Source organism: Hemitrygon akajei, chromosome 5 (assembly GCF_048418815.1).
Source record: "Hemitrygon akajei chromosome 5, sHemAka1.3, whole genome shotgun sequence".
NCBI lineage: Eukaryota > Metazoa > Chordata > Chondrichthyes > Myliobatiformes > Dasyatidae > Hemitrygon > Hemitrygon akajei.
Window position 1 is genome coordinate 136,658,009 of NC_133128.1, and position 23,593 is coordinate 136,681,601.

At 38.8% G+C, this 23,593-nt stretch overlaps 1 protein-coding gene across 13 annotated transcripts in view; it reads right to left on the reverse strand.

Annotated features, from left to right (window-relative positions):
* Positions 1-23,593, reverse strand: part of LOC140728204 (poly(rC)-binding protein 3) — a 99,143-nt gene that overhangs the window by 1,471 nt on the left and 74,079 nt on the right. For 5 of the 13 annotated variants that reach the window (XM_073046597.1, XM_073046594.1, XM_073046598.1 and 2 more), the window contains exons 9-12: positions 22,543-22,584; positions 19,126-19,294; positions 16,219-16,271; positions 12,545-12,714 (exon numbers count right to left, since the gene is read on the reverse strand). In XM_073046597.1, the coding sequence (XP_072902698.1) occupies positions 12,545-12,714; positions 16,219-16,271; positions 19,126-19,294; positions 22,543-22,584 (434 nt within the window). Of the gene's footprint in view, positions 1-12,544; positions 12,715-16,218; positions 16,272-18,655; positions 18,735-19,125; positions 19,295-22,542; positions 22,585-23,593 lie in introns of all 13 variants that reach the window. The other 8 variants (XM_073046600.1, XM_073046603.1, XM_073046605.1 and 5 more) reach the window with 2 other exon arrangements.

The window sequence follows — 23,593 nt, forward strand, 5'->3', positions numbered from 1 at the left end:
CAGAAGACCATGAATGTTCACTCAGTGGCCACTTTATTAGGTACAGGTTATACCTAATAAAGTGGGCATGTGGTATTAAAGAAACTGTAATTAAATGTTTCTCCTAAAATAAACATTTGTGTTTTAAAAAGTTGTGTAGGCACTTCTACAGATTTAACAGTTCATCAGAAAAGGATGTAGTGGCAGAAGACTAGTAGCTAAATAACCTATCTTTGGCTAAAAAGAGAAAGCACAAGGAGAGGTTGGACCAATTCAACTAGAGTACAAATAATGAAATCCACACTTACACAGAACATTGAAGAACATTTCAAAACCAAAATATACAAATTTCATTTGTTTGTTATGTGCTGTGTTGTATGATGCAAGCGATCATGTTCTCCCTAGCTGACCATTACATAAAACCAGAGAACTTCGATTTACGATGCACAGTGAAAGAAAATTCACATTAAAAAGTTGCAAAAAATTGCATAAATTGTTCAAATATACTTAATCCCACAAGTAAAATTATTTCTTTATTTAATACTAGTAAAAACATTTTCATCAACAATTTTAGAGCGTATATCAGATTGTAAGACTAGAAGATATAGGAGCAGAATTAGGTCATTTGATGCATCAATCTGCTCATCATGGCTGATCCAAATTTCCTCTCAGACCCAATCTCCTGCCTTTTCCCCATATCCCTTCCTGCGCTGATCAATCAAGAATCTATCAACTTGCCTTAAATATGCGTTAAGACTTGCCCTCCACAGTTGCCATTGGCGAAGAATTCCAGATTCACCACTATCTAAAGAAATTCCTCCTCACCTCTGTTCTGAATGGATGCCACTCCATTTTGAGCTGTGTCGTCTGGTCTTAGACACTCCCAAACATTCCTCTCTACATCACTCATCAGGGCCTTTCACCATTAGATAGCTCTCAATGAGGTCACCCCTCATTCTTCTGAATTCTACTAAACCATCAAATGCTCTTCATATGACAAGTCATTCAATCCTGGAATTATTTTTGTGAACTTCCTTTGAAACCTCTCCAGTTTCAACAAATCCTTTCTAAGCGGCCAAAAACTGCTCACAATACTCCAAGTGAGGCTTCACCAGTGGTTTTTTATAAAGTCTCAGCAGTACACCCTTGCTTTTATGAAATGAATGCTAATATTGCATTTGCCTTCCTCACCACAGACTCACCCTGCAAATCAACCTTTAGGGAATCCTCCACAAGGACTCCCAAGTAATTTTGTATTTTTTTCTCTGTTTAGAAAAGAGCCAACCCTTTCATTTCTCCTACCGAAGTGTATGACCATACACTTCCCAACATTGTATTCCACCTGCCATCCCACTACTTCCTCAGAACTACATGTCACTCCACCCATCTTCATATTGTTTGCAAACTTTGCAACAGAGCCAATTCCATCATCCAAATCACTAATAGGTAACATAAAAAGAATCGGTCACACCATAGAGCGCTGTGGAACACCACTAAAAAAAAAACCCAGAAAAAACTCCTTTTATTCCCACTCTTTGCCTCTTGCCAATCAGCCTCTGCTTTATCCATGCTAGAATCTTTCCTGTAATATCATGGGCTCAAAGCTTGTTAAGCAGCCTTATTTGTGGCAACTTGTCAGAGGCCTTCTGAAAATCCAAGTACACAACATCAACCAATTCTCCATCATCTATCCTGCTTGTTATTTCTTCAAAGAATTACAAGATTTGTCAGGCAAGATTTTCCCTTGAGGAAACCATGCTGACTACAGCCTATTTTATCATGTGTCTAGTACTCTGAGACCTCATCTTTAATAATCGACTCCAACATCTTCCCAACCACTGAAGTCAGACTAACTGGCCTATGGGTTCCTTTCTTCTGCCTCCCTCCTTCTTGAAGAGTGATGTGACATTTGCAATTTTCCAGTCTTCCAGAACTATCTCAGAATCTAGTGATTCTTTAAAGATCATTACTGATGCCTCCACAATCTCTTTCAGAACCCCGGGTTGTACACCACGTGGTCCAGGTGACTTATTTACCTTCAGTCCTTTCAGTTTCCCCAAAAACTGTCTCTAGTTATGGTAACTTCACATCATTCATGACCCGACACCTGGAACTTCCACCATACTGCTAACATCTTCCACAGTGAAGACCAACACAAAATACTTACTCCATTTGTTGTCCCCATTACCATCTCTCCAGCATAGTTTTCCAGCAGTCTGATATCCACTCTCACCTCTCTTTTTACACTTTATATATCCAAGGAAACTTTTGGCATCCTCTTTAATATTATAGCTAGTTTACTTTCATATTCCATCTTTACCCTCTTAAATGGCTTCTGTTGGTATTTGAAAGCTTCCCAATCCTTTAATTTCCCTCTAGTTTTTGCTCTATTATATGCCCTCTCTTTTGCTTTTATGTTGGCTCTGACTTCTCGTTAGCCATGGTGGTGTCATCTTTTCTTTATAACATTTCTTCCTCTTTGAGATGTTTGTGTCCTGTACCTTCCAAATTGCTTCCAGAAATTCCAGTCATTGCTGCCCTGCCATCATCTTTGCCAGTGTTCTTTTCCAATAGATTCTGGCCAACTCCTCTCTCATACCTCTGTAATTCCCGTTACTCCATTGTAATACTGATATGTTTGACATTAGCTCCCCCTTCTCAAATTTCAGGGTGAATTCATTCATATTATGATCACTTGTCCACAAGGATTCTTCAACCTTAAGCTCTCTAAGTAATTCTGGCTCATTGCACAGCACCCAATCCAGAATAGCTGATTAGCTGATCCCCTAGTGGGCTCAACTACAAGCTGCTCTAAAGAGCCATTTTAGCACTCCAGAAATTCCGTCCTGGAATGTAGTAACAATCTGTTTTCCCCAATTTACCTGCATATTGAAGTGCCCCATGACTATTGTAACAGTGCTCTTATGGCATGCATTTTCTATCTCCCATTGTAATTTGTAGGCCATATGCTTACTTTGGGGGTCTGTATACAACACCCATCAGGATGTTTTTACCCTTCCAGTTCCTTAGCTCTATCTACAATGATTCCACACCTTCCAATCCCATGTCAACTCTTTTAAATGATTTTATTTAATTTTTGTTTTACCAACAGAGCAATGCCATCCCCTCTGCCTTCCTGCCCATCCTTTCAATACAATACTTATCCTTGGACATTAAACTCCCACCTATAATCTTCAGTGATTCAGTGAGGCCTACAATATCACACCTGCCAATTTGCAACTGTGCTGTAAGTTCATCTACCTTACTCTGTACACTGGGCACATTCAAAAATAACACCATCAGTCCAGTATTCACCCTTTCAAATTTGTCTGCCTTTTACGTTGCAACTCATCCTGTTGACTGCAATTTTTCCCTAGCAACAGCCTCTCCTCACTACACATTGACTCTTTGCCTCTGTTCGTAAACCAGCTACCTCATCTTCTGCCTTTTCTAGGATACTTCTTGCATTGAAATACAATCAGCTAAGGACACTAGTCACATTATGCTCAACTTCTGATTCCTTACTTTGCCTCCACAACTTCTCCACCAACTGTTCTGGCACTCTGGTTCCCAATTCCACTGCAACTCTAGTTTAAACTCCACCATGCAGCATTAACAAACCTTCCCACTAGGATAATAATTCCCCTCTAATTCTGGTGCAAAATGTCCCTTCTGTACATCCAACCTTCCTTGAAAGAGAACGCAATAATCCAAAAATCTTAAGCCCTCCTTACTACACCAACTCTGCCATGTATTAAACTGTATAATATTCCTAGTTCTGGCCTCATTGGCACATAGCACAGGTAGCAATCCTGTGATCACAATCCTGAAGGTCCTGCCCTTTAACTTAGCACCTAATTCCCTGAACTCCCTATGTAGAACCTCGACCCCTCGTCCTATCCATGTCATTGGTACCTATATGGACCAATGACTTCTGGCTGTTCACCCTTCCACTTAAGAAGTGGTTTAACTTCTTAGTAGTTCACTTACGCATTTCATGCTTTTTCACCTTCAAAGAGATGGATGGGCTTGGTGCAGTGAGATCAGCTTCTCAAAATCAGGCTGAATGTTACCCAGGAGTCTCAGATCTGCAGGTTCAGTAATTTGCAGTCTGTTTCATTGCTTTGACAGAAGTTAGGGTGCCTGCACTGAAAGCATACTCCACTATGATATTGGGCAGGCAATAAAGAACACCCTGGCCTTCTTCCACAATACAGGATAGTGTTTAGGGATTTCTTTCTGCAACCAGAAGTCTTGATACACTTTTTTTTTAAACCTCAGCTTCAGCTCAAAGTTGTAGTGAACTCAGTTCTCCTCCATGCTACCTGTTAATTCCTCATTACAAGTGTTCAGGAATGGATTTATTACCTAATCTGGAATTTGGATTGAGAGACGATACTGAAATTTCTTTATGTAGCTTACCCAGGTATTCATTATCTGGTATTCTTGCTTTCTCTTCCAACTTAAGAGGCTTGGAAATTGGAAAAGGTTGTGACAGCCAATGTTGCACTTATATAGGGTTAATTTGGACAGAAATGCGTAAATGACTAATTTGACTTTGATAAGATTCACATCTTGCTTTGCAATTGAAGACTGGTTTCATGAAACTTTGGTTATTTGTCAGAATTATTCACAATGTCATGCCTAATGTTCTTAACTTGATTACTGAATGAAGCATTCGCATCTTCAGAGACATTTTTCAGTTTCAAAAAGCGCATAAAAGCATGCCAGCCAGTTTGCTTTTGAGAGCCATCTGTCTTCTGTGTGCAACAGCAAGCTGTTATATATATATTTATAATATTACTCAATATTGTTTGCTTAAATAATTCATTACAACTTACATGTAAAAATACATGAATTGCATACGTCATGACACTACCACGTGATACGCAAGAGTTCAGATTATGTGCTCAGAGCACAATGTAACAAGTGTGTATTCTGTAAACCAAGCCCAAGCATTACACAAGTGTGCTGAGACAATTCAAGCAGTGGTGGATTCTCCAAGGCCAAAGAATGCACCATATGTGCAGTCCTTTTCAGGATTTGGCAATTACTTAAACAGTTTCCCGTCAAATGTGGCTATGGTGCTCCATCCCTTGAACTCATAACAGAATGGAAAGAAATGGCAATGGACAAAGCAAAGTGAGGTGGTTTTCCAAAAGCTAAAGGAAATGGTGACACACAGACAATGTACTCACACATTTGTGTTCAAAATCATCCAGTGAAGCATGCCATGTATCTAAAGCTGCCATAACTACTTCCTGCAGTCCCAGAGTCAAGTCCTACAATCGCTACAGAGAAGGCCCCAAAACCTGAGATTGTTTCAGAGCCACACATCTCACTCTGCCAAGCAGAGTGACCTCCTCTCCCCCACTCCCCAACCCATCAGAAAAGATGTTATCATTCAAGAGTAAAAAATCCTTCACAGGCCTGAATAGGACAATTTAAAATTTACTATGCCTGTATTACATAGGGTGTGTGAGTCCGTCTGTGTTTGTGTGCATGCATCTCCGTGGGCATGCACGTGCGCCCGTGTGTGTGCGTGTATATATACACACATACATACAATACATACTTCCATACACACACATGTAAGATTAAGATTTCTACTGCCATGCTGTGAGGTATTTATTTTATTTTAGCAGTTTTAGAAAGCAGTGTGTTGTGCTAGCAAGAGTGTTTTGGCTTCAGATAAAGACAAGGAACCATGTTATCCAACTTAGAAATGTTGAATATGGGGTTATGGGATGCAGAGAAGGCTCAACAGAACTGGTCGGGAAGAGATTTCAAAAGGACAGTAGTCTGGTTTGGGGTCCTTCTGGCGGGAACTGCGGAGCAAGGGGAAGATGCCACAAAATGCCGTTGGGAGGAGAGTCCCCATTGCAAGAAGTGGTTTGTGCAAATGAATGGCTCTAAGGAGGTAAGAAGGGTCAATACTCCTGAGTAAGACCATCTCAAATGAACTGGCTTTGAGGGAAATTTGGACTGTGGCGATTGTTTTCACACAGATCATGGGTCCAGTGCATGAGGAAAGTGATACACCCCCTACTACCCCAGAAATGAGCTTCAATGTCTGTGCACATTGGACTGGTTTAACTGTACTGGGGCCTTTCCCCCCCCCCCCCTTTTTTCTGTAACTATAAATTTGGTATATATACTTTCATTAAAACAAAGAGGAAATGAGAGAAGGGGATGGCATTATTACAAGTAACAGGGTGGGAGGAGGTATAGTTCAGGTAGCTGTGAGAATCCGTGGGTTTATAATAGACATCAGTAGCTATCTCCAGAGAGAGACAAAGAAATTTAAAAAGGGGAGGGAGATGTTGGAAGTGGACCAGGTAAATTTGAGGGCAGGGTGGAAGTTGGAGGCAAAATTGATGAAGTCGATGACAAATTCAGCATGGATGCAGGAAGCAGCACCAATGCAGTTGTTGATGTAGCATAGGATAAGTGGGGGATGGATGCCAGTGTAGGCTTAGAATAAAAGACTGCTCCACGTAGCCAACAAAAATGTAGGCATGGCTGGGACCCATGCAAGTGTCCATGGTTACACCATTTGTTTGAAAGAAGTGGGAGGAGCCAAAGAAATTAGTGAGGACAAGTTCCACTGCACAGAGGAGAGTGGTGGTGGAAGGGAACTGGTTGGGACTGGTGTCCAGAAAGAAATAGAGAGCTTCCTGGTAGGGGATGGAGGTGTATAGGGACTGGACATCAATAGTAAAAATATGATGGGGGGCGGGGGCCAGGGAACTTGAAATAATTGAAAAGATCCAGAGCATGTGAAATGTCACAGATGTAGGTAGGAACGGACTGAACTAGTGGAGATAAAAGAGTCGAGGTATGCAGTTGATCTTAGTGGGGCAGCAACAAGTTGAAACAATAGGTATACCTGGACAAAGAGCAAACACGAGGAAATCTGCAGATGCTGGAAATTCAAACAACACACACAAAATGCTGGTGGAACACAGCAGGCCAGGCAGCATCTATAGGGAGAAACGTCGACAGCGCTTCTCCCTTTAGATGCTGCCTGGCCTGCTGTGTTCCACCAGCATTTTGTGTGTTGGTATACCTGGACAATTGGGTTTGCAGATCTTGGGTAGGAGATAGAAGTGGGAGGTGTAGGGTGCGGGTACTATGAGGTTGGTGGCAGTGGATGGGAGATCCCCAAAGCTAATAGGTCAGTGATGAAACATTGAATTTGACATAGTTTTTTTTTAAAAACTGTTCACTGTTGTTTATACTAATATTTTGATATTTAGAAACTTTTCATTTTATGTTTGAAAGCACCTTCCTTTGACAAGAATTTTGTACAGGTTGAGATGCATTCTATATGGAGTTGGAGTTTATAGCTAAGCACAGAGGAATGTGCATATTTAATATTTCAGTTGAGTTATATTGTAAATATATTGTTTGATTAAGAATTCTTCTTATTTAAATAATTCATTATGGGTTATATGTAAAAATACATGAATTGCACATGTCATGATACTACCATATGATATGTACGTGCCTCTCTTAAGGTAAAAGTGAAACTAAGGACTGCTCTCTTGGGCTCCCAGCTTCGTTTTGCAATTACAGTGCCTATAAGTAGTGTTCACCTCACCTTGGAAGTTTTCATGTTTTATTGTTTTACATCAAATAACAGTGAATTTAATTTGGCTTTTTTGACACTAATCAACAGAAAAAAAAAATTTTGTGTCAGTGAAAACAGATGTCTACAAAGTGATCTAAATTAATTACAAATATAAAGCACAAAATATATTGCACAAGTGTTCACCCCCTTTAATATGACACAGCAAATAGTCACTGGTGCAACCAATTGGTTTTAGAAGTCACATAATTAGTTAAATGGAGATCTGTTTTTGGAGACCTGTGTGCAGTTAAGGTGTTTCAATTGAATGTAGTAAAAATACACCTGTATCTAAAAGGTCCAACTGTTAGTGAGTCAGTATCCTGGCAAAAAATACACCATGAAGACAAAAGAACACTCCAAGCAACTTCGCAAAAAGGTTATTGAAAAGCACAAGGCAGGAGATGGATACAATAATATTTCTAAGTCACTACCATCAGAGACCAATGACAACTCTGGAGGAGTTACAAGTTTCAGTGGCTGAGATGGGAAAGATTGCACAGACAACAACTGTTGCCCAGGTGGTTCAGCAATTGCTGCTTTATGAGAGAGTGGCACAGAGAAAGCCACTATTGGGGCAGAAAACTTGCATGAAATCTCCACTAGAGTTTACCAGAGGCATGTGGGAGACAGTGAAGTCAGCTGGAAGAACGTTCTATGATCTGATGAAACCAAAATTGAGCTTTTTGGCCATCAGACTAAATGTATGTTTGGCACAAGCCAAACACTGCACATAATCAAAAATACACCATCCCTTCTGTGAAGCATGGCAGTGGCTGCATCATGCTGTGGGGATGCTTCACTGCAGCAGGCCCTGGAAGGCTTGTGAAGGTAGAGGGTAAAATGAATGCAGCAAATTACAGGGAAATCCTGGAGGAAAACCTGATGCAGTCTGCAAGAGGACTGCAACTTGGGAGAAGATTCGATTTCTGGCAAGACAATAACCCCAAGCATACAGCCAAAACTACACAGGAAAGGCTTAAAAACAACAAAGTTAATATCCTGGACTGGCTAAGTCAGAGTCCAGACCTCAATCCAATTAAGAATTTGTGGCTACATTTAAAAAGGGTTGTTCACTCACGACCCCCATGCAATCTGACAGAACTTGAACAGTTTTGTAACAAAGAATGGGATATCTGTTGCACAAGCAAGTATGTTGTTGAGCAGAACATGCTTCTTTTTGAAAAACTAATCAATAATCTGAAATATTGACCTCCCTTTGTATCTATGAAAATGGACAAGGGAGAGCCAGTGGATGTAGTGTACCTGGACTTCCAGAAAGCTTTTGATAAAGTCCCACATAGGAGATTAGTGGGCAAAATTAGGGCACATGGTATTGGGGGCAGAGTACTGACATGGATTGAAAATTGGCTGGCTGACAGGAAACAAAGAGTAGTGATTAACGGGTCCCTTTCGGAATGGCAGGCTGTGACCAGTGGGGTACCACAAGGTTCGGTGCTGGGACTGCAGCTGTTTACAATATACATTAATGATTTAGATGAAGGGATTAAAAGTAACATTAGCAAATTTGCCGATGACACAAAGCTGGGTGGAAGTGTGAAATGTCAGGAGGATGTTATGAGAATGCAGGGTGACTTGGACAGGTTTGGTGAATGGGCAAATGTATTGCAGATGCAGTTTAATGTGGATAAATGTGAAGTTATCTACTTTGGTGGCAAGAACAGGAAGGCAGATTACTATCTAAATGGAGTCAAGTTAGGAAAAGGGGAAATACAACGAGATCTAGGTGTTCTTGTACATCAGTCAATGATAGCAAGCATGCAGGTACAGCAGGCAGTGAAGAAAGCTAATGGCATGCTGGCTTTTATAACAAGAGGAATTGAGTATAGGAGTAAAGAGGTCCTTCTGTAGTTGTACAGGGCCCTGGTGAGACCCCACCTGGAGTATTGTGTGCAGTTTTGGTCTCCAAATTTGAGGACGGACATTCTTGCTATTGAGGGAGTGCAGCGTAGGTTCACAAGGTTAATTCCCGGAATGGCGGGACTGTCATATGTTGAAAGGTTGGAGCGACTGGGCTTGTATACACTGGAATTTAGAAGGATGAGAGGGGATCTGATTGAAACATATAAGATTATTAAGGGATTGGACACACTGGAGGCAGGAAGCATGTTCCCACTGATGGGTGAGTCCAGAACTAGAGGCCACAGTTTAAGAATAAGGGGTAGGCCATTTAGAACTGAGATGCGGAAAAACTTTTTCACCCAGAGAGTGATGGATATGTGGAATGCTCTGCCCCAGAAGGCAGTGGAGGCCAAGTCTCTGGATGCATTCAAGAGAGAGTTAGATAGAGCTCTTATAGATAGCGGGGTCAAGGGATATGGGGAGAGGGCAGGAACGGGGTACTGATTGTGTATGATCAGCCATGATCACAGTGAATGGCGGTGCTGGCTAGAAGGGCCGAATGGCCTACTCCTGCACCTACTGTCTATTGTCTATTATTTGTAAGGGGACAAGACTTGAACCAGGCTTTCTTCTCTTATGAAGCAAACATAACCAAGAAGCAATCATTGTCTGACGAATTTGACTCATCCAAATTGCGAGCACATTCTGTTGTCCTAAGTATGTTGCACAATGTGCTTTCAAATTCTCAGACATTTCATCGACTTGTCTTTGAACAGAGCTGTCCCTGAGCAGAATTGCTTTATTTATTTGATCCGCTGACTTGCGCAAATCTGTACTCAAAACCTTCCTTACTGCAGGCAGAATCAGCTCTCCTCCAATTTATGGGGTTTTCCAGATTTAGCAATGAAATGCTGTATGAAGCATGCAAACTATCACTGTTTTGTCGTGAAGTGCTGCCAAATAAGTTTTGAAATGTTTTCTGTTTCTGATAGGTTTCATGAAGTGACACAAAATGAGCCAAGTTTGTGTTTGCTTTATCAGAGTGTATTCTCTTCAAGGAGCCTGGATGGTCTCAATGCCTCTTTTGAATAAACCATTTCATACAACAGACACATTGGCTGCTGTTGGTTTCTTGGGGCTGGTATAGAACACAGAACAATACAGCACAGTACAGGCCCTTCGACTCACAATGTTGTGCCGACCCTTCAACCCTGCCTCCCATATAGCCCTCCACCTTAAATTCCTCCATATACCTGTCTAGTAGTCTCTTAAATTTCACTAGTGTATCTGCCTCCACCACTGACTCAGGCAGTGCATTCCATGCACCAACCACTCTGAGTAAAAAACCTTCCTCTAATATCCCCCTTGAACTTTCCACCCCTTACCTTAAAACCATGTCCTCTTGTATTGAGCAGTGGTGCTCTGGGCAAGAGGCGCTGCCTGTCCACTCTATCTATTCCTCTTAATATCTTGTATACCTCTATCATGTCTGTATATATATATATATATATATATATATATATATATATATATATGTATATGTATTTCAGATACTCCACACCATATTGTCTACACTTTTTTCGTTTGGAGTGCTTCTGCTAGTTTTGTTTATGGATTAATGATCACAGTTAATTGCCTATTGTTTAAGTCCAAATTCAAGCGCTGCGATCAATAAAGACAAAACCTCTTTGCCTGAAGGTACATAAAGTGGTGCAGTGCTTTCTTAGTTGGGCTATGGGCTAGAGAAATGCAGTCAAGACCATTGAAAATTCAATTAAATTTTAACTGTCATTCAACCATACATGAATACCCATGAACACAGCCAAACAAGACAGCGTTACTCTGGAGTCCAAGGTTCAAAACACAGTACTAACAGTCACACACAGCACAAAGCATATACAAGATAGCAAAATATACAAGATATAAAATTCAGCCATGCAAAAAAAAAAAGCCCAGATTCTGAGTCCATGAATGCCACAGGAATCTGTAGTTCACCACAATTCAGCTTGCCTTTTGCTGACAGAATACTGGGCGGTGGCAGCATGGATTCCAACCTGGATGCTGCACTACACTGCCCCCAGTGGAGCACATCGGATTCGATGCCTCCCTCCTGGCGGCTGTTAACAGGCAATACTGTAGCTTGAGGCCTGGTCCTCACTATTGACAAGGTCATGCAGCTCTTCCTGCCATATGCCAATAGACTTGCAACATTCCACATTAACAATGTCCAAAAGGGTTTCATGATCACAAGTGACCAAGATGGTTACTCGCTATTAGACTGCATGCTTCCTTTGCGCACTGACTCCTTTGAAGCCTCTCTGACACAAGAAGCAGCATGATCTGCTCCAAGCGCAGCTCCTTCAGTTTCTCTGCGAACAAGCAACTCGCTGATGGAGTAGACCTGCAGTATTTTAAGCTTTTAATGTCCAGCAGGGTCTTGCAATCATAAAAGAATTGCACCACTGCATGATTACAGTATGGGAATCACACTAGCTAACACTGTACTACTGTGTTAGCAATATTGTGCATGCTGGGCCCACTGAAGTAAAATGATTTCTTCAGTCCAGATTTCCCATAATATGCCAGATACAGTAGAGAGACATTGCTTTTCAACACCAATAACAGGCTTCAAGAAAAATTTAAGATAATGGTTGGTTAGCAACCAATGAGCTGATTATGTGGTCAATAATGAACCATTGATGATCAATTGCTTATAAGTAATTCATTTTTTAAATTAAGCCTGTAATCACTCAGCTGCCCCTCGCTACTGAGCAACCCCCACTTCTTTATCAGCCCTTTAGAAACTCTCATTGCCCCACACCCCCACGGGAGGAGCAATATCACCCACTTTGGGAACCGTTGAAGGAAATATAATAAATCTGAATTTAGCGAAGACCTTCAATTATGTTAGCCTTTAATTCTATACATTAATAAACAAGGTCACAATAAAATTATATAGGAAAAAAATGTTCTTAAATGGCTTTTTAAACTCTTGGCTTTACTAAAAGAAGCAAACTAGAACGATTGTCTCCACATACCTGCACGCAAAACCACTCAGCTAAATTTTCTTACCTTGCATTAATGAGGTACTGTGCAAGGCTTATATTGGCAGGGGATCCAGTAATAGTTATCTGACGTTCTGTTGAGCCTTCTGCTGCATTAGCTATTTTAATCTGCGCCCCAGACATCTGCCTTATCTCATTAATTTTACTTCCTTGTCTGCCGATTATACACCCAATCAGCTGGAAAAGAAAATTGGGGAAAACTTATATTAAGTAACCAATTGATATTATGCTATTGAGGCTTTTAAAATGTGTAGATAAATAAATGCATTCCAATCAATCCAACAGCCACACATCCACTTGGCAATGAATCCCATTTGCTCGTGTCCATTTTTTCTTGTTAACTACTAAGCTGATATTAACCCAATGGTAATTATTCCTTAAGTTAATTTTCATCTAGTAATAAATATTCCCAAAATACATTAGTGTGCATGTTGACAATCAATGTTTTTGGAGAAGAAGTGATGAAGAACTAGGCTGCTTTAAGCAGACAAAGTTAGATAATTAAATGAAGTAGGCATTTTGGCCCCAAGGTTTGTTCTGCCATTCAAGAAGATTATGAAAGGTCTTTAACTTGCTCACCTTTCAACTCAAATCCATTGACTGTTTTAAAGATTTACTAATCACAGATTTTAAAGCTGACAAAAAAATCAAAATACTATTTGCAAACAATTGACATCCTTTCTGGGTGGAAGTATTGAAGTTTGTTCTAAAGAGCTGATAGCTCCATAAATACTAGGTTTTTAAAAATCAAAAGCTCAGCAACATTCCTGCACTTGTTAAAATTCTGTTAATTGACAATGCAGATATCATGTGATAATTAAAAAGTTCAGTAGCTTTAAATCCAAATTTAAAATAAATCCTCTTCCATTCAAATTAATTAATTCACTACATTCTGTCAGGATAGTTATAAAAGTGCAATTAACAGTGATTTCTTGCTGAAATACAAATCGGGAATATACTTAACTCAAGGGTGGAATGGCTCTGTAACACTATCCATCAGCAGAGAAGAAAATCAGATAAGTATGTGGTATGAAATGAGGTGGAAGGATAACTATGGCTTCATGAACATCCGCATTGACTGCTCCAGTTAAAATGATTCTGCTGTAAATCCTACATGTGTAATTCCATGCATAATTATGTAAAAATATCCTATATAGATTAGATGTCTATTACTGCAGTAAATACCACTGAATCTTGAGTTTCTAAACAATAATTCAAAGCAAGTAAGTCCAGCGTAGTGCCCTTAAGATAACCAGCAGACAAATATGGCCTGACAATAATTGTGTGAACTGAACTACTATAATTTTGGGGTTAAACAATCTTTGGTTCTAATGGTTTCATTGTAATAGGTCGTGCCTTCCTCTAGCCTGAAGAGTCAAACAATCTTAACTCCCCACTCTTAGGATTTGACAAATGAAAATTGCACTTACAATGCCATGAGTTAACTGAAATGCTTGTGATTATTCATTAAATGATGAAAAATCAGAAGCAATGGAAATAGAAAATGCTGGAAATATCTGGCAGATCAATATGCAATTACAGAGGTACAGTTAAATGTTTCAGGTAGTCGACTTGATATCGGAACTGAATAAAGTTGAAACAGCAAATATTTAGCAAGAAAGATGGAATGGAGAAGAGCAAGGGACAAAAGAGCTGTAGTGGAACAGCAAAGGCTGGATCTAGAGGTGGTAAGGGAAAAATCAAACCCAACAGCGCGAATATAAGAAAAAAAAAGCCCAATTTATATACAAGGAGAACATGCTTTGAAGAGTAGATGTTAAATTGCTATTTCACCAGATTGTTTGACTGAATTGTATAATGATGGGTTTAAATGAAGTAAGTTGGCAAGTACTGATCACTTGTGCTTGTTCTGTATGAAGAAGATATGACTGACAAATGGGCCAGGGCATCATGGAAGGAGCTGTCCCTCCAACATAACAAAAGGGGGTGGGCAGGACAGATACATTTGCTGGTGACATCCTCATTAAAACTGCTAGGTGTGGTGTGTTGATAGCAGGAAGATGCTTGGAGGACAGACAGACATACTTTATTGATCCCGAGGGAAATTGGGTTTTGTTACAGCTGCACCAACCAAGAATAGTGTAGAAATATGGCAATATAAAACCATAAATAATTAAATAATAGTAAGTTAATCATGCCAAGTGGAAATAAGTCCAGGACCAGCCAGCCTATTGGCTCAGGGTGTCTAACACTCCGAGGGAGGAGTTGTAAAGTTTGATCGTAAAGGAGACAGGGAGTCCTATTGCAATCTTGGAAGGAAATTCAATGTTGAGGTGAAATGGAATGACAGTCAAGAGCCTGCTCAACAAAGTGGAATTCTCCATTGAGGAAAAGTCTTGCAGAGAAAGAAAATATATTTGAAACATTAGTATGGATAGTGACAATGTCAGGGCTGATGCTAGTGCTAGAGAACAATGATGGAATAGTTTTCTTACAAAAAGCAAACTGCTTTTCCCGGTGTAGCACTTGTATGACTTGCAAGGATAAGTGCCAAAAGGGATATCAATGAGGGACAAATGGACAAGAGAATCATGGAGGAAGTGATCCCTGCAGAAAGTGGAAAGTGGGGGCTGGCAAAGATACGTTTAGTGGAAGGGCCCTGTTGAAGATGACAGAAGTTGCAGAGAATCCTTAAGGTGACGAGAAGATGGGGTGAGGGTAGCTTTAATGGTGGAGGAAGGGAATTCCTGTTCAACGGAAGAAGAGATCTCTGATATCCTGGAAATGAAAGTCTCATCCCAGAAACAGATGTGGTGAAGAGAAAGGAACTGAGGAAGGGGAATGGCATTTATCTTTTATAAACAGGAGGTAGGGTGGGAACAAGTGTAGGACTGTGTATAATCACAATTGCATAATTCTGTTCTTTCAGTGCAAAGAAATTTAAAATTGTTTACTTTATAGAGAGAAATATGATAATGACCACTTCTGGGTCAGTTTATGTAATTCTGAATTTGATTAGCATTTTCAACCATTGTTTTCTTAATTGGAACATTCTGATGAACCATATACAACTCAAATGTATAAGTGAATGTATGCAAGTTCCTAGTCCAAGAAGGACTAGGAAGTTCTTTACAGATATTATTTAATCTATTTAGTGATACAGTGTGGAACAGGCCCTTCTGGCTCAACGAGTTGCACTGTCCAGCAAACTGCATATTTAACACTAGTCACAGGACAATTTACCATGACCAATTAACCTACTGACTAGTACGCCTTTGGACCATGAGAGGAAACCTATGCAGTTATGGGAAGAATATATAAACTTGTCACAATGGGGTTGGAATTGAACTCTGGAATACCCCAATCTGTAATAGCGTTGCGCTAACCACTAGGCTTTTGGGTACAAGGTGTATCTTTTAGGTATTCCTTCTGAACCATTTCACAGATTTAGTCACCTGGCAAATGAGGTATTGTTAGCAAGATTTATGCATGACCTGAAGAACTAAGGGTAAAATCACCAGCACAACCTTATAGACCAACCCGTTAAATCAGAAGACAGTTTCTGAACAGCATTTTGAAAAAGTTTTGATTGAGCATGTCAAATGAGGTTTGGAATTAACATGCTTTGAGACAGGAAGAGTGAAAGCAACAGTTCTAACATCAGCATCAAGACACACAAGGAATTTGAAACTATTGCCTTTCCCAATGGAAGCAACTTACATCATTGGGAATGGCGAGTTCATGAGTACTGGCCGGGGAATTGGCATCCAAACCTATGGAAATACAAGTAGTTATCAATACACTATAGAGGCAAGATAGTAACAAGACAATTATCTGATCCTGAAATACATGAACTACAGGGCTCATTCTACCCAGCCAGATTTGTTCTTTATCTCTCTCACACACACACACACACACACACACACACACAAACACACAGTCAGACTGACCGTTGACCAATTTTTTCTATGTGCAAACCAAACTTGCATTCCATGATTTTCACAGAAATATTTTTCAAAAAGCATTCATAAATTTAGCTACATTTTCTCAGTATTAAGTGTCTCTCTCAATTGTGTATGCAGTTATTTTGAGTGCATTGGTTGCACTCAATCTTGTGGGTACATTGTCTTAGTACTCTTAGACTTCGTGTTATGCAGAACTAATGAAAATACATTTCCGAACACAGCTGATGAATTTTAAAAGACAGAATTTTTACGTACATAAGTTTAGTATTTTTACTGTCTAGAATGTCAATTAAAATTTTGCTCTATTTATAAGTAACTTATCATTTTAGATGGGAACTGAGTGACACTTCCACTTCCAGATTTCATGGGGCAGGCAAAGGCCAATGAAAAAACAACAATAGCTTGACATGGTCCCTACAGGGCACATAAAGGTTTCAACACACAAAATTGGTAATCTTTCCCTCTTTTATAAATGAGGCCTTCTTCTAATTGGAACTGCTTCACTCAGTAGAAATTGAAATGAAAATCCTTCAGTGTCTTTAAAGTATATCTGAATTTACTTGTTTGTGTTTGTCGTCAATCATGCACCAAAACAGAGTTCCAAATCCCCTCCATCTATACCCAACTTCATTAATGGAGATGGTTGAAGAAAAGGACACCCAAGAGTATCAAGAAAAGTCTCAAAATACAATTCTAACAAAGTTCATGCAATAGTTTGTTTTCTAATTTAATGCTTTTAGGGATTTATCCTGATAAATTATTTGAAGTGAGGTTTATTTCATTTGTAGTTGGACATTAACCCATGTGTTATTGCATTCAATGTTATTTCTGTGCAAAGGAGGATAAACACAAATTAGAATCAAATAAATGCAAATTTCCAGATTCAGCACATGCATTTCCCCTTGGGACAAAGAATGAAGATGGATTCTCCCGATTGCAGTGTTCGCCTTACTATTAAAATAATTTAAAATTAACACGATTTTGCAGTGATCAGCATAGTTGCTGTTACTGATTCAGCCTTCGTGCATCTTACTACATTCTCTGGTACAACCAAGAGAAATGAGTTGAACTTATTTTTTAAAAAATCTTACTTATCAACTAGTTTCCATGTAAAATGTCCTGAAAATAAGCAGCTTTGATGCTTGACTACTAACAGAATTTTAGCCAGAATTTCTCCTTAGCAAAATGTATTTGGAATTACCATTAGTAAATTCTGTAAAAATGTATTTTAAAACATTTTTAAATGTAGAATGTTAACTTTCTTGTAATTATATGCATTTTTAATCTTATTTAGCATCTATAAAATGTCTAAACCATTAGTTAAAAAGGTGAGACAGCCACCTCTTGGTTTATAAAAATAATGTTATATCAATCTTCACAGATTTGATAATATTGTCATAACAGGGATCCCATTGAAATGTATCAACAGGCATTGCAAAAGGCTTTGCAACTTTCTAGGATGTTGATGACATTTGCTGTTACTTGGCTAATGACTGCAAACCCATACCAATACTTTGAACTGTACATAAATAAGAATCTTATGATGAGAATGATCAAAGTACAAACATCAATCATATCTTGTCATGCTGATACAACACACTCTTCTTACTTTGGGATTATCCCACTGAACAAGTCTGATTCATTGTTATTTTTGTACCTGGTTTCTCCATTAGGAGCAATCAAATTTGAACAACCTTTGTGAAAATCATTGGAAAAAACTGTAGTTGTTTTAGATTATAAATCATCAACAGGTCACACACACTTCCACAATGGCCATTCATATTTTTGTTTATGGATTCAGAAATTATACCTCTTGGTGAAGCAGCAAAGCACTTTCTTCTTTTCAAATTACTCATTCAAGCAAGTATTTAAAATTTTTTTGCTATTCCAAGCAAGTTGATAAATAACAATTATTTTAATTAAAGTTTGTTTAGAGCAGTTGCTGGATTAATAACAAAATACCATGAGACCCTGATCCACATCCAAACTACACATTCACCTCCATTCAGCCAAAGGCAGGTTAAAAACAATACAAAACATTTAATTTTGCTTTACAAGTTTGTTAATCAAGCTTAGATTATATCCTGAAGCAATGAGCATATATCCATTCCATTTAAAAAAATAAATAGAGAGAGAAGAGAAAAACAGAGGTGCCAAGAAAAGGAGCTGAATAGGGCACTGTGGGTACGTACCAGGGAAACCAGGGGTGGTCTGCCCAAGGGGAGTAAAAGGGGTATGCTGCATAGCCAACTGATGAAGCTTGGTCAACTGCTGAGGGTAGGAGGGGAAATTAGAACTAACTGATTACTTTACAATAACACAAACTATTCTTAGAAATAAAAAAATAAAAGTCAGTCAACAATAAACCATGCGGTAACATGGCAAACACTCAATTTGATGGAAAATAAGATACTTTATCTTCAAAATTACATTTTCTGTGCCTGGTGTGTTACCTGTCCTTAATGTCTCCCAGTATTAAAATAAGAACAATTGATATATCCCACTGGAAAAACTGAGAACCAGCAAAAAACTAAAAGTTGCTGAGCTCCCTCCGGAAGTAGACGTTGGCAAGCCAGGCATCATCTGATGCCCCATCTGAGACCTCCAGGTACCCATGTGATAAGAACCAGGAAAATTGGCCTGTTTTGGGACTTAAACATACCCCAAGTTCCTGAATCTTCTTTAAAGTTTTTAAATTCCATTTTTTCTTTCAAGGACTCTGGTGTCCATGCAGATTCCTTCAGCTGGGAGGATGAGTGAGCAAGCTGCGGACTTCGCCACAATGTTGATGCCAACGCCGCTTTATAGTCAGCTGACGAGAGGCACGCATCCTGTGGAGCAAGATGGCCAGTGTCAGAGTTCCAATAACACGAGGCACCCTGTCTTGCTGTTTGACTGAGAAACTGAGGGAAGCTGTAGCAATTTCAGATGGAAGCTTTCAACACTGTTGGCATCAAACAACTTTATTGTGGCAGCACGTGCATCTCAAACCCATAATGCATGGAGCAGTTTTTAACATTAAGAGCATGTTTATTTCCTCATGCAGGCAAAACAAACTGGATGGTTCAGTTTGTTGATGAGTGTCTCACAGCCACTCTTCAACAGATAATAGAGCTGGTAGCAGAGTAACATATTGTTACCAAAGAACCAGGAGCAAAAGGAATGGATTCCACATTGAAATATTTAACTGACACTAAGCATCCAGTAATGATCTTGTAACATCTGTCACCTTCTGAAACAACTGAACAACAGCCTCAAAGTGCTTAAAAGTATTTTGGAATGTCAATTGCCTCAATGGCTTTGAAATGACTTCTTTCCCTACATTTCAATGCTGAAGACGTTTGACGAAAGTATATATGGCAGGACTTGGAGGGTAAGAAGGGCTGGTTAACTATACATTCACTGCTAGAATTCCAATTAGATTGGATTAAAGGATATCTAAAGTATGGTATCAATGCAATTTATTAGAATTTGAAATATTAGAAATGAAATATCAACTTGGAAGTTGCCAGATGTTTAAATTTTAGGGAAAACTAAAGACTTAGTGAAATTAAATGGTAAAAATTCTTTCTGCACTTGCAAGTAACTTTCAAGAGTGGTTGCAAAATTGAAGAGCCTGTAGATTTTTGGATGACATGTTTGCTTTCCATTGTTTAAATGAATGCTTTAATATTTTGATAGTACAGTATGAAAAAGCCAAAGATAGGAAGAATGACAGCTGATCTTATTGAAAGAAAAGATCTAGCATAGCTTGACAGGGTTGAAGTTTCCCCAGCTGAGGGTCTAGAACATATATGTCAAACTCAAGGCCCGCGGGCCAAATTCAGCCCGCGGTGGAATTATCTTTGGCCCGCGAGATAATATCTAATTACTATTAAAGCTGGCCCCAGTAATCGAAGCGCCTATGGCGTATGATATGGCTAATGCTGAGTTTATTCAGGTACCAGGTTTTCAGGGTTTTTAGTGTTTATTCGGCAGTCTTCTTCATAAGAAACGGAATTTGTAAAGTGAAACACTTTGTAGTTATAGCAGAGACTGAGACACATGAGAGCAGGCTGAAAAAACGGAGGCAACGAAAGCTGCGTTCGCACGCGTCCGACTGATCCGGCCCACATGAAGCTGCATTTTGCCCAATCCGGCCCGTGACCTAAAATGAGTTTGACACCCCTGGTCTAGAATGACATCTTGAGTCTCAAGAAAACATGGAAATCATCAGAACTACAATAAGAAATTTATTCACATGTAGTAAATCTTTGACATTCTTTATCTGAGAGAGCTGTGTAGATTTACTCACTGTATATATTCATAACAGATTAATTTTTTGGATGTTAATTAAATTGAAGGTTACAAAGTTAATACAGGGAAGCAGTGCTGAGAAAGAAAATTAACTGTTAGCAAACAGCAAAAGAAGCCAAATGGCCTATTCTAGCAATGTGAAAGTAATGGATTGAAAAAACTGATAGAAAATGGAAAAATTTGATGAACACAAGTAAAAAATTGCTGAAGTTGTGCACTTTACCAATCAGTTTCATGTAGTGAATACTATATTCAAACTTTAAAAATTTCTGTGGTTTGAAATATTACAACAGTTCTTTACTCAGCTGGAGGGACAGAAAATGAAGTTTGTCCTGCCCCACAAATGCCAAGAACTGCACAAGGGTGCAAAGCCAGCAATTTAATCCACCAAGATGTAGAAAGGTGATTCTCACTGGGATGCAAATAGATAAAACATACTCCAGTGTTTGCAATATATATTATAACAGTGCATGTGCATCCGTAGAGTACTGGTATTCAGCAGTTCCATCAATGTGCCAATTATTGAGATTTTAAAGAAATTACATTGAATGCCTTACTAGCATACGCAGTGCAACTTCAGTGAATGCATTTTGATGGCATTCCTGATCTGGTAAAAGTCATAATTCTAAGCATCCACAATAACCTCTAATAAATCCATTTTTTGAGAAAATAACTTGTATTGGACACCTTTAGTGCACTTTCAAGGGCAGAAGGTGGCTCAGAAAAAACTTCACTTGTGTTTGATAAATTGAAATTTAATTAAATTGAACATAAGAAAAATGATCAGGTTAGGACATCAGCGAGACAACGTGAGGCTATCCACTCTGGACTAAAACTAAGTAAGATTGTAAAATGCAAGAACAGTGCAAATAAATTTTAAGTGTTTCTGTACATGTTTAGGAAAATTTCCTAAATAGAACATAAAAACATATGGTTATAAAGTTAGTATTGAGACTATAATATACAGGGGAGGGATTATTAGCAAGTTCATACAAAGCCCTGGCCTGGTACGATATGGAGTTATTTATTCATTTCTGGGCAGCACATCATAGAAAGAGTTAGAGTTGAAGCAACTGGGCAGAGAACCAGAATATTAGTTAGATTCCAAGTATTCTACTCTATTGTAAGGAGCAACTGCAGAGTTGGACTTGCAATCCCAAGAATATACATAGAGGGAATTTGAATATGATGAACATTTTAAAAAAGAATTGCGAGAGTAATTTCTTTCAAACTAAAACAAAAGGAAATCAGGACCAAAATTCTCAGGAGAGGATTTAGGGAACAGTTCTAAAGCTACATGTGGCATAAAAGTGAAATCTCTGAAAAATACAGATGTCCAACTTAATGGATAATTTTAATATGGAACAATGGAATTTAACTCATCAGAAAGAAATGTGAAGCAGATACAGTTAAGAATCAAATCAGTTTAAAAAGATTACAAGTTGCGTAGCCATTGGAAAATGGTTACCCAACTGTTCATTTACTTTATTCTTAAGTGTATGGGCCACTACACATCAAGCATCAGATGACTTCACTATTAATTTGATCCAGCCATGAGGACTGAAAGAGTGAGGCACTTATTTTCCATCAAATACATTTGTAAACGTTACAATATAACAAAGTGGTCAGTTAAAAACAATTACCAGATTACAGAAACATTGGTAAATGTACAAGTGAAATCATAATAGAACATTTTATTAATATTCATTAATAATAATAAACATCATGCATTTTATTTTTCATTGGAGCTCATAATTAGGGTAAGAAAGGGGGGAAAACTCACATCTGGGTGTGGAATGGCATATTGTCCCTGAATTGTATAGGCCTGAAAAAGTGAAAGAAAAAAACAACAATCCTCTTTCGAAGCTCCTCATCCAAAACGGATCCAATTAACACCACTGCAAGCACCTGACCTGCATCTAATTTCTGTACACTGGAAAACATGTTATCTCAGCAAAGGTGTCGTCTAATAATGCAAAGGAAATAATGCAGAAACCACAGGAATTTTACTAATTGCGATTTAGATTAGAATTGAAAGAGATCTGCACATACAATTAATTACCTAGCAGCTAGTATAATTTTTAAAAGTGGTTGTTTTAATTGCACAAAAAAGCTCTAGTGTTATTTGAAGCATTAGCCAATTAGACATTGGTATTTATTGGTTAAGTTCCAATACATTAACAGATGCATTGTACACACTTAAGCCATATTTTGCAAATATCCATTCACCCCAAAGGCATCACGTTAGATTTTAAAACCAGATTTTTTGATTCTGCAGAACAAAAACTCTATACACACACACACAAAATATGTATACTACATTAAGACACTGCCCACATCAGAGATTGTTGCTGTTCCAAATGTATTTTTATTGGTGTAGAAATTGTTGCTGTGTTTCCCCTCACCAACCCTGCCTTCCATACCAGTACTACATACATGTAAAATAACAAAGTGGAACAAGTCTACAGATTTCTTAATGCTCTGAAATGTGTTGGTAACCACACTTGCACAAATCAGCAGTTTTCTGCATCAGCTGCACATGTCATACTTTGAACAATTCCTTGAGAAGTTAGTTAGTTTGGGTAGCTTTAAAGCCATGTCTACATTGGACACACTCAACTCAATGTCTCAGCTTTTAACCGCAGTGCTTGCTTTGAAACTGTACAATGCATCTCCAACAGTATCAACTTTCCCACACAGAAGTCCTTTTCCCCAACTGTTTATTTCCCTAATGTGATACCCTTGAATCAAACAATTGACAGTACCCCTTGACTACCAACTGCAGTCATCTGACCATCAGGCCAACTCCTTTCAATCTCTGTATCTGCTCTCAC